Here is a 17,626-nt window from a genome sequence, read left to right as displayed (position 1 = left end):
TGGGTCACTTCCTACCAGACTGGAGCTCTTCTGTTTGGGGCATGGTTGCTGGCTTACTCTACTTGGTCTGTTAACGTCCTGTTCAAAGCAGTCTCCTTTAGGGCTTTCAGCTCCCACCAGGGAGTTTTGAAATGTAAAACTAATTTTATTAAAATCATTAACCATGTCTCTTTAATCCAGTCTTTCTTAAATTTGAATTTTGGAACAACAATTTAATCATATTTGTCTCTTAACTATTAAAGATACATATGTACATTGGGTGGTATTAACAACTCACTGCCCCGCATACCTCGAGTGATCATGATATCTGATTATATAGAGGATACCACTGCATCATAATCATTTGCACAGGGGTAAACATTGAGCTTTAATGATGTTCAATATAATTGCATTGATTCATCATGTCTAAATAAAATTACCTTCCTTAATGGACTCTATACTCAAGATTTCAGCAGTGTATTACTATTTGGAGCCTGCATAGAGGGCGTTGTACTTAGAGACAAGTAAGTAATGATGAAATATTTTACCTATAACATGGTAGGGGAGGTTGTGCCCTGCCTTTGGCCAATGAATATTTTAGTCTTTGCCTTCACGTCCACACCTGACTAAAGCTGCCTCTTAGGCATATCTGCATTCAAAATGTAAAGGATACTTTGGAAGAATGGGTTCTGCATTTCCCTCTGCTTTGTGTGTCCGCTCCCTCCAATCTCTAGTAGTATAGGGTCTTCAGAAGAACATTTTATCCATTTTGCGTTGCATCACGTGTTGCCTTTTGAGTTCCAAGGGGCACTAGGATTCACCTAGTTCAAAGATCGATTTCTTGCCATTACAGTTGACTTTCTAGAAAATCAAAAACCCGCTGATGTTATCTGAACACTGAACTTCCCCTTTGCTCCCTTGTTCTCCCTTTCTGCCTCCTAACTAGACCTGGTGAAATTTTTCCTTGCAAATAAATTATGTGATGAATTCAGCCCTTTTTTCCTCCTGAGAAACTAATTTTTGATTTCTGCAAATTTATTGACTATTTGTGAGAATTTGTCTAATAGTATAGTCAGTCTTGGGCCAATGTGATCTTAGCAGATAGTTGTTAAAATGAATAGTTTGCTCTCTGTTACTCGTGGGCAGCGTGGGCACAAGTTGGAGGATAATATTTTTTATACTTTGATTGAATGGCTGAAACTTTTCAATACAGAATGACTGCTCATTAAAATAGTGCATGATCGTGTCTGCTCACTTGTGGTCTTGCTCACATACGGGTATTTAAATGAAGGATTGCTGTTTCCCTTAAATGCTTGTGACCAAAATCCCACTTGTGAATTAAGAATAAAAAGGGGACATGAACATGGTCAAATCCAAGCAGCCATTTATAATTAGAAACATGTTGCCACATTTGACGATCATGTTTCTTACCCTCAGGTTCTTAACCCTGTAAATCAAGTAATGATAGTTATCCTAATGCTGGACTCTACAAACAGCATTTCTGAAAGCTCCCATGAAGATCTTCTCTCAGGGGACAAGCAGGGAACTGCTTGTTAATAAAGTTTGGCATAAGGCTACAATCTGGTTGAAAAGGTCTATCATCACTAAAGCTTTTTGTATGAGTCTGATATTGGGGATTGTACAACCAATTTCCATACTTAATGGTGGTTATTTCATGCTAAAAGACTTAGGGCAGAAAAACATAGGTGTCACTGGTTGTTTAAATAAACAGGAGAGCTCGTTTTCAATGTACTAAGGACGGGCTTCTCACCAGATAAACAGAAATGAGTGCTTGGTGTTAACAAGGCAATAGAAGTGTTATAAATAACTTAAGACTGAAGCGAGTTTTCAGATGGCTGTCCTTGGAAAATGGGTGCAACCTTCTTTTCAGTAGTGGTTAGCTTGCTGTAGGAGGTCGACTGGGCTATTGATTCAGATTTTTTCCTATATTGAAGTTTTTTGTTCAAGAAGTTGCTGGAAATTTTGGTTTAAATAAAATCTAACATACTTCTTGTTGGCTTACATTTGAATAAGACAGACTCTGTCAAAGTGAAATATAAGACTGGCTAACCTTTCTTTATCCTACAGGTATGGTGATGCAGTGAACAAGAACTTAGTGGTGGGCACGCTTTCTTGGCCCTCACCTTGGGTCATTGTGATAGGCTCATTCTTCTCTACCTGTGGAGCAGGCTTACAGAGCCTCACTGGAGCCCCACGGCTACTGCAAGCTATAGCCAAGGACAACATTATTCCTTTCCTATGGGTTTGTAAATATTAAATAACGTTCATTGTGCTGTATGCAGCATACACGAACCCCATGGCCTAGCCAGTGGGGTAAGGTTATGTTCCTGGAGACAGGCAGAAGGAAATTGGAATATGTAGATGTAGTTGGCAGATACCAGAAACCTGATCGCTGAGTTGCAGGCTGGTTATGCAGAAATCAGGCCACTAAGCTTCAAGCTCCCAGTCCCTGCTCGCAAGCCTACCAGCCCCACTACTAACCCTGCCTACACTTTGATCTGGTGCTAGGAGGAGTGGAGCAAATGTAACTGCTGAGATTCCTCCAGCCCCTCTCGCTATGGGATATTTGGACCTTGAGAGTGAGGCCTGGTCTACACTGGGGGCGGGGAGGATCGATCTAAATTATGCAACTTCAGCTACGTGAATAACGTAGCTGAAGTCGATGTACTTAGATCTACTTACCACGGTGTCTTCACTGTGGTAAGTCAATGGCTGACGCTCTCCCGTCAACTCTGCCTGCGCCTCTCACCCCGGTAGAGTACCGGAGTCGACGGGAGAGTGCTCGGCAGTCAATTTATCGCGTCTAGACTAGACACGATAAATCGACCCCTGCTGGATCGACCGCTGCCCGTCGATCCAGCGGGTAATGGAGACAAGCCCTCAGTGGTCATCTCTCACCCTTCTTTGGTGTTTCTGCCAGAGTAGGGCCCCAGTCAGGTTTCATGTGCTGAAGCAGGAGCCATACCTTCACTTTTTAGTTGCTGTCTACTGGTTGCAGACCACTATTGCCTCTTCTCCGACTAGCTTCTTGCTTAATCTTGTCAAAAGCAAGGGAAGGCTCTTCTTCCTTGAAACGGGAAGAAAGGGAGATTGGACAAGGATTCCCCACTCTTAAACTAGATTTTAAAGTGAGGGTCTGTGTTTAAAATGAAAAAAAGGCAGGTGTGGATTGAAGGGAGGATTTGGATGAATATTTTTTGTATCATGAAGGAGTGTGACATCAAACTCAATGGACTAGAGAATGGGATTAGAGGCTAGCTGGACTCCTGTCCTTGTCCTTCAATGAAAGATATGAAAATTCCCCCCTGCACGCTATCTTTGACGTGGGAAATAGATTTTATTTTCGAATGTTACTGAACGTATTTGTAAGCAGTGTCAAGTTAAGCTATGAGTCAAGTGTGATAGTACAAATAAATAATGTTCCTTTTCTTTTTTTGTTCAGGTTTTTGGCCATGGGAAAGCAAATGGTGAACCAACATGGGCGCTTCTGCTAACAGCATTAATTGCTGAACTTGGAATTCTTATAGCTTCCCTTGACATGGTGGCTCCAATTCTCTCCATGTAAGGAACAAAGTCACTGTTACAAGATAGATATGGCAGGCTTTTGAAGTCTGTTAACTTGATTACCTTTTAGAACCTCTATTTTAGATAAATACAACAGTTATTGGAACAGAAGTTCCATTTATTTAAGGACTACAAATGACCTGACATCCATCTTAATTAACATGTAAATTGTCATGCCTCTGAAATATATCATGAGTGAACATTTTTTTCTGACATAGCTGGATTGGTCTTCCCTTTAGAAAACCGTATCATGTTTGGTGCTCAGCAGTTGGACAGAAGGAATTTGGTTAGATTCATTTGTAAAGAGTCTCTGACCTTTACATCTAATTTGTATTAACAGTTTAGGCCCGTCTTTAGTAACAAATTGGAGGTATAGCCTCTTGTGGGAAAACAGATATTGGTTTTGGTGTTATGTGAGTGACATTCAGACCTTTCCATTATTACAGTTTGTGTCAAAAACTAATGTGTGCTAAATTGTTCCTTCTCTACAGGTTTTTCTTGATGTGTTACCTCTTTGTCAATCTGGCATGTGCAGTACAAACACTTTTAAGAACTCCAAATTGGCGGCCCCGATTTAAATACTATCATTGGTAAGCAAATGACTCAGTGTATTCTTTGGTCTACTGAGGGGATTTGGAAGACTGTTGTTAACCCTTCATATGAGGGAAGAGCTTCCTAATAGAGGGGATGTTAGTGTGTGTTTTCTGCTGCTGATCACAGGCGTGGAGTGTTTCTATAGGTGGCTTTTGCAGCTAGCCATGGAGGACCTTACTCAGCCCACCTCGTTTCTGAACTTGTGTCTTGGGCCATCTTAGGATGGCTGAGAAGATGGAAAGATTCTGCAGTGCCCTGGGGCTATCAAGAGGGACTCAGTTAAGGCTGCTTGATTTCTTCCATCCATCTGGTAGTAGTCAGGGATGCAGGAAGAAACTCCTCTGTTTAGTGTGGACCAGAATTGTGGTGATTAATGTAGTAATAGTGCATCCCCACAAGAGAGCATATTACAACAGTGGTGATGGAAGTTATTGTTTGCTTTTTACTGCCATCTCTTCAGGAGAGAGGATACGGAAGGTGAGAAACTTCAAGGGGGAAAGCAATTAAAATAACCAATGGGTTTGTAGCAGGTACTTCAAGCTTTTAGCTTTTTCTCCCCAGGTCCTTGCTAATACCTATTTTCCCCCTCCCAGGGCTTTATCATTTTTAGGCATGAGTATTTGTCTGGCGCTGATGTTCATTTCATCCTGGTATTATGCTTTGGTGGCTATGCTCATTGCGGGCATGATTTACAAGTACATTGAATACCAAGGGTGAGTATTTCCAGAAGGAGAAGGGCAAGGGGGGGACTTGGACTTACTTACCCTTTATTGGTTCGGCACGTGAATGGGCACTGCTTTGTGTCTATGGTATTAGTTTCCTACGTGAGAGTATTTCTGCAACTGCTTTGCGGTGGTGATTCCCAAAAGAATTTATTAGATCAGGACGTGTTTCTTGGGTAAGCCTCTGCAAAATGTTTCTTGAAATCTGTGTGTTAGCGGGAATTGGAGGCCTATTTTGGGGATCTAGTTCCCTGCTCCACTTTACCCTCCTTGACCTTTGACGACTTCTAGCCAAGGAGGCCTGAATGGAGCCCTCTCTAAAGCCATTCCTCTTGGCTCATAAATTGGCCAGGCAGTGAGGGTTTTTAGAGAGTCTTGTAGGGAGAGAACCAGCACCCAAACTCAGCCTTGCTTGGGATGCATGAGATTGCTATTCTCAGTCTCTTAGACTGGTAGTTTGGCTGTATAACTTCATCTTCACAAATCAGATGGTGAAGCACATGGTGTGGTTCATGCATGATGATGTCCCAAGGAAATCTCAGCCACAGACAGGAGTGATTTATAAATTGCAAAGTACTCCACTTAGGAAGGAACAATCAGTTGCACACATACAAAATGGGAAATGACTGCCTAGGAAGGAGTACTGCGAAAAGGGATCTGAGGTTCATAGTGGATCACAAGCTAAATATGAGTCAACAGTGTAACGCTGTTGCAAAAAAAGCAAACATCATTCTGGGATGTATATTAGCAGGAGTATTGTAAGCAAGACACGAGAAGGAATTCTTCTGCTCTACTCCGCGCTGATTAGGCCTCAATTGGAGTATTGTGACCAGTTCTGGGTGCCACATTTCAGGAAAGATGTAGACAAATTGGAGAAAGTCCAGAAAAGAGCAACAAAAATGATTAAAGGTCTAGAAAACATGACCTATGAGGGAAGATTGAAAAAATTGGATTTGTTTAGTCTGGAGAAGAGAAGACTGAGAAGGGACATAACAGTTTTCAAGTACATAAAAGGTTGTTAAAAGGAGGGAGAAAAATTGTTCTTCTTAACCTCTGAGGATAGGACAAGAAGCAATGGGCTTAAATTGCAGCAAGGGCAGTTTAGATTGGACATTAGGAAAAACTTCCTAACTGTCAGAGTGGTTAAGCACTGGAATAAATTGCCTAGGGAGGTTGTGGAATCTCCATCATTGTGGATTTTTAAGAGCAGGTTGGACAAACACCTGTCAGGGACGGTCTAGATCAGGGGTCGGCAACCTTTCAGAAGTGGTGTGCCGAGTCTTCATTTAATCACTCTGATTTAAGATTTCGCGTGCCAGTAACACATTTTAACGTTTTTAGAAGGTCTCTTTCTATAAGTCTATAGTATATAACTAAACTATTGTTGTATGTAAAGTAAAGTTTTTAAAATGTTTAAGAAGCTTCATTTAAAATTAAATTAAAATGCAGAGCCCCCCAGACTGGTGGCCAGGACCCGGGCTGTGTGAGCGCCACTGAAAATCAGCTCGCATGCCGCCTTTGGCACGCGTGCCATAGGTTGCCTACCCCTGGTCTAGATAATACTTAGTCCTGCCTTAAGTGCAGGGGACTGGACTAGATGACCTCTTGAGGTCCCTTCCAGTTTTATGATTCTCTGCCTGATGTGTTTGCTTGAAATACATCTTGCAGTTCAGCCCAGTGAATACATTAGGTTATAAAATGTTATAAAATGTTATAAAGCACATCCATAAATTTGTTATAAAGTAATTATGACTTCTATGCAAGAGCAAGGAAGTTAAACACTGCTGAAATAATACTACCTAGCTCATATATATCGCTTTTCATCATCAGATCTCAAACCATGTATTCACTAAAATATGTGATTCTTTGCAGTGCAGAGAAGGAATGGGGCGATGGTATTCGGGGTCTGTCACTCAGTGCTGCCAGATATGCCTTGCTAAGACTGGAAGAAGGTCCTCCCCACACCAAGAACTGGAGGTAGGCATTTTGGATGTGCAAAATGCAAATTTTGCTGAGCCTCTGGTTGCATGTGCAGGGTTCAAAACAATGCCCACAATTTACATGTAAATAATTAGCTTGACACTGGACAGGAGCTTTGCTATCTTAAAATACAAAAGAAGTTTAAGAACTCAATCTTTTAATGGGAGTCAGGGGCGGCTCCAGGCACCAGCGCAGCAAGTGCGTGCCTGGGGCGGCATGCTGCGGGGGCCGGTGTGCCGGTCGCCGTGAGGGCGGCAGTCAGGCAGCCTTCGGCGGCATGCCTGCGGGAGGTCCGCCGGTCCCGCGGCTTCGGCGGCAATTTGGCGGCGGGTACGCCGAAGGCGTGGGACCAGCAGATAACCTGCAGAAATGCCGCCGAATCCGCATGACCAGCGGACCGCCGAAGGCTGCCTGACTGCCGTGCTTGGGGTGGCAAAAAACATAGAGCCGCCCCTGATGGGAGTCAAAACATGTGAGTAAGTCCTGCACACTTAGTGTGAAATGCACGCAGCCCATGTAAGATATCCCATGCTACATTAACTACACTGGGGGTGCCCTGCAGAGACAGAACAGCAGCCCGTGTAAGATATCCCATGCTACCTTAACTACACGGGGGGTGATCTGCAGAGACAGAACAGCAGCCCGTGTAAGATATCCCATGCTACATTAACTACACGGGGGGTGCCCTGCAGAGATAGAACAGCAGCCCGTGTAAGATATCCCATGCTACATTAACTACACTGGGGGTGCCCTGCAGAGATAGAACAGCAGCCCGTGTAAGATATCCCATGCTACATTAACTACACGGGGGGTGACCTGCAGAGACAGAACAGCAGCCCGTGTAAGATATCCCATGCTACATTAACTACACGGGGGGTGACCTGCAGAGACAGAACAGCAGCCCGTGTAAGATATCCCATGCTACCTTAACTACACGGGGGGTGACCTGCAGAGACAGAACAGCAGCCCGTGTAAGATATCCCATGCTACATTAACTACACGGGGGGTGCCCTGCAGAGATAGGACAGCAGCCTGTGTAAGATATCCCATGCTACATTAACTACACGGGGGGTGCCCTGCAGAGACAGAACAGCAGCCCGTGTAAGATATTCCATGCTACATTAACTACACGGGGGGTGACCTGCAGAGACAGAACAGCAGCCCGTGTAAGATATCCCATGCTACCTTAACTACACGGGGGGTGATCTGCAGAGACAGAACAGCAGCCCGTGTAAGATATCCCATGCTACATTAACTACACTGGGGTGACCTGCAGAGACAGAACAGCAGCCCGTGTAAGATATCCCATGCTACATTAACTACACTGGGGGTGACCTGCAGAGACAGAGCAGCAGCCCATCTTGTCTGGGATGTGGATGGAGTCTCAGGCCCTGTGTAGGCTAGTTCAGAAAGCGGAGTTGGGGAATGACACACAAGATCTGTGATTCCAGGAATGCAGTGGCCTAATATCCTGCAGTAGTGGCACGGAGGTTGCTGATGTGGCTGCAGCTTTAAAACTGGAATAGTGGCCAAGGATTTCTCCCTCTAGCCTCTGCACTTCAGCTGCATGCAGCCAGATTACATGGGCAACATGCCTTTTGGTCTGAGAGAGCAGAGTTCTATGTGCAGCAGCTGGAAAATAGTAAGGCTTAGTGGGCTGAGAAATCCTCATTAACCGAAAGGTAAGCTTGTACTCTTCCATGACTTTCATCTCTGAAGTGCATAGCTCAATCTAGCTTGTTACGTTGCTAACTAGCACTACTGTATGGGGATATTGAGCACTCCTCCATCTATCCAGAGGAGTAGAAGTCACCTTAAATAATACAAACAAAATCCTATACATCATGGTATTCTGTTACTCATAGCTGAATGTTGGGAAAGAAAATATTGTCAGACTGAAGTTGCATGTCTCTCACATGTCAGAAGAAGGTGAAATTCATTTGTAATCTTAATTCCCACGTGTTCGGTACATAATATCCATATAGACGTAGAAGGTAGCTTTATTGCCTAAATGCAGTAGGCAATGTATTTTGTATCGGGCAGATCCTTGAAAATCAGTCTCTGTAAGTAAAATGCTAATGCAGACCTCTCAGACTAGTAAAAGCCTTTCTTCAAACCCACCTGGAAGAAGACTCTCCAGACAGTATTCCAAATCTGCTTTGTCTAAAGAAATAAAACATCAAGTACTGCCCTTTCAGTGCATATTGGTACAGCGATAGTACTTCACTGTTGTGGACATTAGTGTTAATGTTGAAGCATATTTAAGATAACTAGTGAAGCAAACATTTTAAAAAAAGTTTTATAAGAATTACCTGGACTGCTTTTTCTTTTCTTCTAGGCCTCAATTGCTGGTGCTTCTGAAATTAGATGAAGATTTGCACGTGAAGTATCCGAGGCTGTTAACATTTGCTTCTCAGCTGAAAGCTGGCAAAGGTTTGACTATCATAGGGACAGTGATCCAAGGGAATTTCCTGGAGAGTTATGGAGAGGCCCAAGCTGCTGAACAGGTGCGTGCTTTAACTATTGACATATAATAATGATTTTACACAGTTGTAGTGAATGTTTATTAAACTTTGTGGAAAGTAAAGCAGGCTCCAGTAAAGCAAAGCTCTTAAACACGAGTGTACTAGATGCCTGTTGCCCAAAGTGCTTAAAGACATGTTTAAGTGCACTGCTGAATTGGGGTCTAAAGATCTAGAAAACATGTCATGGCTGCAGCATTAAGTTCTAGATCAGGGGTAGGCAACCTATGGCACGCGTGCCAAAGGCAGCACACGAGCTGATTTTCAGTGGCACTCAAACAGCCCGGGTCCTGGCCACCAGTCCGGGGGGCTCTGCATTTTAATTTAATTTTAAATGAAGCTTCTTAAACATTTTAAAAACTTTACTTTACATACAATAGTTTAGTTATATATTATAGACTTATAGAAAGAGACCTTCTAAAAACGTTAAAATGTATTACTGGCACGCAAAACCTTAAATCTGAGTGATGAAATGAAGACTCGGCACACCACTTCTGAAAGGTTGCCGACCCCTGTTCTAGATCGTATGTGTATATATCTCTAACTCCTTTAACAGGACACATTGTCACCCAAATGAGAGAACTAATGTTTCATGATGTCGATTGATTCACGTAAGGGATGATGTGTTCTGTAATTTTCTGAACTGATCTTGAAACATCACAATAGCTATTCTGAACCCACTCCATTTGCTGTATTTTGCTTATTCGATGTAGTGGTAGAAGACTTATAAAGTCCATTGCATCCTTCCTAATGCTTAATCATTTACATCTGCTTAGTCACAGCATACCATGACATTCCCAGCCCCTCCGCCCCCCAGCAGCTCTTGAATATGTGGGAGACAATACTTTAAAAATGGAAAGCTAATTCATATATCTGTGGGATAACCTCTTGCTAAGGATGAAATTATTGTTCTGTTTATATCTTGCAGCCTTGTTATAAAGCCTTATAGCATATGAAGCCTTATACTACATATGATTCTCCTGTCCTTCATTACTCAAAATAGGGCAGTAAACTTTTGCCCCTGATGAGTATATACAGATTACAGTATGAACATGCATAAGAAGTATAATAATCAGTTGATATAGAGGACCTGAGTTCATTTTAATGGAGAACTTTTTTCCCTTGCCTTATCTTCCAGACTATTAAGAACATGATTGAAATTGAGAAAGTGAAAGGATTTTGTCAAGTAGTTGTAGCCACCAAGGTTCGAGAAGGAATTGCCCACTTGATACAGTCCTGTGGACTAGGTGGCATGAAACACAACACTGTGGTTTTGGGATGGCCGTATGGCTGGAGACAAAGTGAAGATGCAAGAGCCTGGAAAACATTTATAGGTTAGTTGTAATATGTGATGTGGTTAGACACCCAGAACCAAGTTCTCTGTACTACTCTACACACATTATACTTGTGATTGAACAGATTTATTCTGCAAGTTCAGCATCGCTTTCCCACTGTTTGCATGAATATTAACAAAAAAAGTAAAAAGTAAAATAATGGCACTCATTGACAGGTATATGTGTCTATATGCCATTTCAAATGTTTTTTAATAAACAATACCATTTTTTCAATTAAAAAGCCTTTATAGTTGCACAGTCATACAAAAGGAGTAAATACCCATAAAATCACCGCTCACATTAAATACATGTAAGTGGCACTTGCTCACTGAATAGCCTTTTCCACTATAATTTTCTTTTACAGTACCATAGAAAAGTGACTGTTTGCTTTCTTCCCCTTCCCTGCAGATACTGTGCGTTGTACAACTGCTGCCCATCTGGCTCTGTTGGTGCCCAAAAACGTGTCTTTCTATCCCAGCAACCATGAACGTTACAATGAAGGCAACATTGATGTGTGGTGGATTGTGCATGATGGAGGCATGTTGATGTTGCTTCCTTTTCTACTGAAGCAGCATAAAGTAAGGATGAAAAGAGCTAGAGAACAAATTCGTCTGCCTACTATGTATGCATCAGTGTATGGTGTGGAACAGTGAGCCAACAATAAGTGAAGATCCTCAGACTGTTCTCCCAATACGTTTTTTCTTGTATTATATATTTATAAAAAATGGTTTTTGACCCACATGTACATTCTTCTCATGTACAATACATTCTTATATTAGCAGAATGTATCTTTTCCTACGTGATCATAGCAGGAGTGGTCATACAAACTCACAAATCTTTACCTTGTAAAAAAAGGAAAGGTACTGCATTGAAAAGGTAGCGTCCCTATAGCTGTGCTTGAGACTTTTTTTTTTTTTTTTAAAATATGGAGATATACCTATCTCATAGAGCTGGAAGGGACCTTGAAAGGTCATTGAGTCCAGTCCCCTGCCTTCACTAGCAGTACTGTCCCTGACAAACCAAGTACTGTCCCTGACAGTTTTCTGCCCCAGATCCCTAAGTGGCCCCCTCAAGGATTGAGCTCACAACCCTGGGTTTAGCAGGCTAATGCTCAAACCACTGAACTATCCTTCCCCCCCCCAGACTTGCTCAGTCTTCTGTTGATAGCTATGTAAATTTAATAAGTGTACCATAAAGGACTCAGCAGACTGCTTATGGATACTATTTTCACAAGGGCTATAGGACCTAATGAGTGTCTTAATTTTAGACACTTGATGTATTTCATTGCAATATAATTGGATTATATGCATGCAAAAGGGGAACACTGTCACGTTATGAAGCAAGTGTTAATTCAGAAGCTGGTGTACTAGTTAACCAAAGAAAGAATTCATTTGTATTAAGCGGTTGTAGTACCAGAAATTAAACTGAATTTAATAAACTCAATATGATCATGAAGGTGAGGGACCACAGTAGTGCTGGTAGTACAGCTGGTTGAGAAATGACCCCAAATTATGAAAACTATAGACTTCTTCATCAAATTTGATTATTTTGAGCACTCAAACTGGTTGAAAACTAGCAATAAAAAATTAATGAAAACTTTTCACAAATTAATTGGAACTTAAGAAATTTTAAAACTTTCTCTAAAACAGGCAGGTGCAAAGAAAGTTGTCCCTCTCTCTATCCCATACTTACCAATGATTGCACCTCTTCTGAGCTGCCTTGCCTTGCTCCATCTCTTGGCTTCCCTTGGAAGAGGCAGCCCATTATTCCAAAGTGTGGTGGTTATTTCTTAAAGACAAAGGGCAGGTCTTCACTATCCGCTGGATCGGCGGGTAGAGATCGATCTATCGGGCATCGATTTATCGCGTCTCGTCTAGACGCGGATAAATCGATCCCCGAACGCGCTCCCCGTTGACTCCGGAACTCCAGCTCGCGAGAGGCGGAAGCGGAGTTGACGGGGGAGTGGCAGTGGCAGCTATTCGCGTAGCTGAAGTTGCCTATCTTAGGTCGACACCCCTCCTCCCCCCAATGTAGACCGGGGCAAAGAGGAGGAACCTAGGTCTCCTTAAGTGAAAGGAGTCCACTAACCTCTCTGTCATCAGGAGAGATGGTTAAAATAAGAAGATTAAAAAAGTTTTTTAGTAGTACAGTATCTTTTAAAAATAAGACAGTATTTATGCCTATTGTGTCCAAAATGTTGTGATTTTAAAATATAGTGCCCTTGGGATTTTTGGTGACTTTTTCCCAGTTTGTCCTCTGCAGGTAACTTGCTGGTCCCTACATCATGGCTTTAGGCTGGATGGGAAAATAGTAAGCCTCCTGAAGCCACTTCAGCTTTGGCCAGTGGGGTCACTTGATGGGGCCAGGAAACTTATCAGCCAATGTAATGGCTATGGTTGGTTTTGTCATGACAGGAATGCAAGAAAAAAATTAATCTCACAAACCTTGGCCTATAGCACACCAGTGTTAAGTATATTTTTTGTTAAAGTTTAAAAGAATATAAAGATCATAAAACACCCCAGAAGAATGAAATATGTCAAGATTTTGTGGCAATCTCACCAGCGAGCAGACCAGGGTGAATGAATAATGTTTTATTGGGGTATCCCCTCCCGCCTCAAAAAAAAAAAAAAAATGTCATGGGTTTTGTCAAGGGAAACATAGCAGTGAAAAATGTGCAGACTCACTAGTGAGAAACCTAACTGGGATTTTTCTTATGTTATAGTTCATAGGACCATTGGGCTGGCCTCATATGGCTTTTCTTTGTTATCTTTAAGCCAAAAGAGAAGCTGGATACAAATTTAAGGCCTGCCTTACATTAATGGCTCATTAACTGTGTTTGTTAAAGTCATGCTTGATAACCATCTCAGTTTGTCAACACAATGGGGGGAAGGGATAGCTCAGTGGTTTGAGCATTGGCCTGCTAAACCCAGGTTATGAGTTCAATCCTTGAGGGGGCCACTTAGGGATCTGGGGCAAAATCAGTACTTGGTCCTGCTAGTGAAGGCAGGGGGCTGGACTCAATGACCTTTCAAGGTCCCTTCCAGTTCTAGGAGATAGGATATCTCCATTAATTTATGCGTCAGCAGTGCTCCTAAACTATGCTTGATTTCTCTGATGGGAAAGTCAATAGTATGGATGTGTTTAAAAAAAAAATCCACAGAGCTCAGTACAATAACTATGTTGGAAAACAAGGGTGCTATATTTATTACAGTTCTATTTTGTGTAGAAAATAAGTTGTTGGTTCATGTGTTTTGAGAACTTGTATTTTCCCCCATAGGTCTGGAGAAAGTGCAAAATGAGAATTTTCACAGTAGCCCAGATGGATGACAACAGCATTCAGATGAAGAAGGACCTGGCTACTTTCCTTTATCAACTACGAATAGAGGCAGAGGTGGAAGTGGTAGAAATGGTAAGGGATTGATCCTATTTCTCCTTAAGGTTTGAATGCTAGTAAGTTGTTTGATTACAAAGAGGAATATTTTTCTTATTTCTGCAGCAAAACAGTGATATTTCAGCTTATACCTACGAGCGGACCCTAATGATGGAGCAGAGATCTCAGATGCTGAGGCAAATGAGACTGACCAAAACAGAAAGGGAAAGGGAGGTATGTCATTCACTAAGTCTTAGGAGGTTTCTTGAAAGTCTCAAGAGTTTCCGGTACATGCGATATCCTGGGTTTTTCCCAGTTCATGACACATCCTGTTTTGCTAGTGTGGGTTTATGTCGTGTCTTGGATTCTGGTAGAACAAGGCAACTAATTCACTTGGCCTCCAAAGCTCTTCAATTTGTATTATGCTGTTCCATCTGAGCAGAACAGTTTTCATCAGTTTGGGGACAGTCTGGGCTGTCAGGTTCCACAGATCCTATCTTACGATGTCAAAAGTTCTCTATTTCTCTGTATAGAGACACCCCCATTGGTCCAAATTCTGGTTGACTCATATGCACCATAACCCTATTTGCTCTTTGTGTTAGTGAACTGCTCTGGCTCCTCTCCTGAACACAAGTGAAGAGTACAATGAAATGAGAGCTATTTACTTGGTGAAAGGGATCCAGAAAAGATAAAATTAACCCGTGAAAGTAGAACTCAACTTGCCATTTAAACACTTCTCAGGCCCAGCTGGTAAAGGACAGACACTCTATAATACGGCTGGAAAGCCTGTACTCGGATGAAGAAGATGAGGGGGAGACAGTACCTGATAAAATTCAGATGACATGGACAAAAGAGAAATGCGACTCTGAAAAACGGAACCGGAACACTGCAGTGGAAAACTTCAGAGAACTGATCAGTATTAAACCGTGAGTCTCATTGGGGCCGATATTTCAGACCACTTGGGGTTAAAGTCTGGTTGTGCTGCTGTCCATTGCACGCCATCCCTAATGACAAAGCAACTTGACTTCCTTTTTAAAAAAATGTTTTAGTACTGCACAGGTCTCTCTTGCATTTAAACGTTTGAGGCTTTAATAGTGGAAAGTCAGCAGAGTTAGTCACCCTAATGCAGAGCTAAACTTAAAGGTGGGATGTGGCTATGAATACTAAAAAAAAATCCCCAAAGTTCTAGAATTGGCCCTTAAGTTGTGGCTTCATATAAAATGGAAGAATTGTTTGTAATCCCTTATGTAATATATGTGTATCTGAGACCATCCAGCACTAGTTTATTGGCAGATGATCATATCACTTACTGCTAAGTAACTCAGTGAAAATTCCTGAGTGTTTGAAATTCCTATTCATTGGTATTGATAATTCTAGCATATTTTACTGTTAAAAATCCATAGAAATTCTGTGTTTAAATTTAAATTGATGTATTCTTATCTCCCTTTCATGCTTTCAGAGAGTGGGAAAACCTGTAAGTTTTTTTGCTAATTGTTTAAAAATGTTTTTCTGTGGATGGGAGTGGGTAGATCTAGAATTCTCCCTAGATGAAAAGGAATGACATTATTAGCCTACATTTGATGCTGTACAATGGGCCTGATCCTGCATGCTTGAAGTTGAGGGGAGGTTGCCATTGTCTTTAAAGGGTGCAAGATTGGGTCCTTAATTCTTAAGGCAATAGGTATCTTAGAAATAGCATAAAGCAAAGTCTGCAAGAGTTACCCTGTCTAACCAGGACTGACTCAGGGAAAAACAACTTCAGGTTTGAGAATTTAATTGTGTTTTCAAGAATGGCATACTTCCGTTTGGGTGATCAAAGGATTTGGGTGATCAAAGGATGTGTGTTATTGTTGGGGCACAATATCAGATGGTGGGAAAGCCAAAGTTCAGCCTGTCGTACAGAACAGAAATTCAGGACAGTGCTGACTTGAACTTCTCTAGCTCTTTGTAGTTTTTGCACAAGCTTAAATATGATACGCAAAGGACATGGTCAAAGTGCTGTTACCATCGTTTGAATGTTTTTACTCTCCATTGTTTGCAGTAGCTTGCATAGCAGCTTGAAATGAGATTCTTTTCAGGTCCAGTTCTGTCTGCACATGCCCCCAATCCGGTCCCCAAAGGCACATTGTTCGTAGTCTCTCCTGGAGGCTGGGTGAACCATTCCTTTCATGCCTACACCATACTAAATGGCATTTTGTCAGCTCTCTGGATAGATGCCAGTTTTAAGGGTCACCTTGAACATTTTTTTTGTCTCTTTGGATCTCTTCCAAAAGTTGATTACAAAAATAACAATTCCTTCCTCATCTCCCATAGTTATAGTACAGTGATGTCTTGCCTCTCTTGTCTGTGACCTTTCTGTTTCTGACATGGAAGAGGCAGAGACTGTGCTCACTTTTTCAATAAAACATACGGCCATAGCATGACATCAAAAGGAAAGTATTCCAAACCGGGCAAGTTGTACCCTGTTGTAAATCTTGCTCCTAAATAGTTCTGTGCACCAGCACTGTTCCTTGGTAAAGCAGTGCAAATGAGTCACCTCCGTGTATCTGCCACTTCCTGAATGTTTTGGGGAAGCTTATTCCCTTACAAAATGTCAACAAACATGCAACCCCATAAATCATCACAAGACGAAAGCTAAAATTAAACTGACTTCAAAAACAAAAAAGCCTCCAGAAAAGAAATGAGTGCAGTAAGGCCTGTTACCATAATTTGTAGCATGTAAAATGGGTACTTATGTAACCCCCTTCCCTAAAATACCTGGTTTTGGTTGAAAAACATCAATAGTAATAAAGAAATCCTTATCCAAGTTGCAAAGGCTAATTGATTTTCCCTTTAGGTCTGCATCTGTCTGTCTGTCTTTTGTTTTGTTCTCCCCTTTTAGCCCTTATTAGCCACACAAATAGTTAATTTCCTATTGGAAGGAGACATCTTCTGCCTAAAAATGACTCCCTGACTCTCCAATTCTTATTCAGCATGGATTGGTGTGATCTGATCATATTTTCAGTGTAATAAATCCTGGACGCTTTCTGTGAGGATATGAGTGTTTTGCAGCTCAAAAAACACAAGTGCACTTCTTAGAAATGTGGGCTGGTGTTGCTGTCACCAGTTTCTGAGTTATCTGTGAGACATGGAGTTCTCCGAGTTGAGGATTTCTTCTGTACTTTAGTGTGTTGAGTGGGGGATTTTTGGTCAGTGTGACCTGGACTATTGTTTTGCCATGTGCCCTGAGAAAGAGGCCGTATATAGTTATGCTGCCTAAGGACCAGACTGTGATTCAGAGGAAGTAAACTGTGCCGGGCTTACACTCAGCACAATGTACCACACCTGGCATGCTGGCTGTGCTGACTGGTGCATTGGCAGGAGCAAGGGAGCAGTAATGGCTCTGTAGAGCCTGCTTTCCTTTCTGTACTGAAACCCGAGACATGGGTGGCCCATGCAAGAGAGGAAGAGGGCGGTGCCTTATTCCCCTTGTGCGGATGCATAGGGCTAGTGATTTATTCCTTGGTGTAGGAGCATAATGCCCTGCTTGAAAGCCCTGCC

At 42.0% G+C, this 17,626-nt stretch overlaps 1 protein-coding gene across 3 annotated transcripts in view; it reads left to right on the top strand.

The window, feature by feature from the left end:
• Positions 1-17,626, top strand: part of SLC12A4 (solute carrier family 12 member 4) — a 72,924-nt gene that overhangs the window by 52,754 nt on the left and 2,544 nt on the right. For 2 of the 3 annotated variants that reach the window (XM_065416749.1, XM_065416748.1), the window contains 12 exons: positions 446-503; positions 2,068-2,242; positions 3,443-3,561; positions 4,056-4,154; positions 4,752-4,871; positions 6,753-6,857; positions 9,199-9,367; positions 10,521-10,716; positions 11,125-11,294; positions 13,994-14,125; positions 14,213-14,320; positions 14,828-15,012. In XM_065416749.1, the coding sequence (XP_065272821.1) occupies positions 446-503; positions 2,068-2,242; positions 3,443-3,561; positions 4,056-4,154; positions 4,752-4,871; positions 6,753-6,857; positions 9,199-9,367; positions 10,521-10,716; positions 11,125-11,294; positions 13,994-14,125; positions 14,213-14,320; positions 14,828-15,012 (1,636 nt within the window). The remainder of the gene's footprint in view (positions 1-445; positions 504-2,067; positions 2,243-3,442; positions 3,562-4,055; positions 4,155-4,751; positions 4,872-6,752; positions 6,858-9,198; positions 9,368-10,520; positions 10,717-11,124; positions 11,295-13,993; positions 14,126-14,212; positions 14,321-14,827; positions 15,013-17,626) is intronic. The other variant, XM_065416751.1, reaches the window with a different exon arrangement.

The sequence above is a fragment of the Emys orbicularis genome, chromosome 14, assembly GCF_028017835.1.
Source record: "Emys orbicularis isolate rEmyOrb1 chromosome 14, rEmyOrb1.hap1, whole genome shotgun sequence".
Classification (NCBI taxonomy): domain Eukaryota; kingdom Metazoa; phylum Chordata; order Testudines; family Emydidae; genus Emys; species Emys orbicularis.
This window is presented reverse-complemented; position numbering and strand designations above follow the sequence as displayed.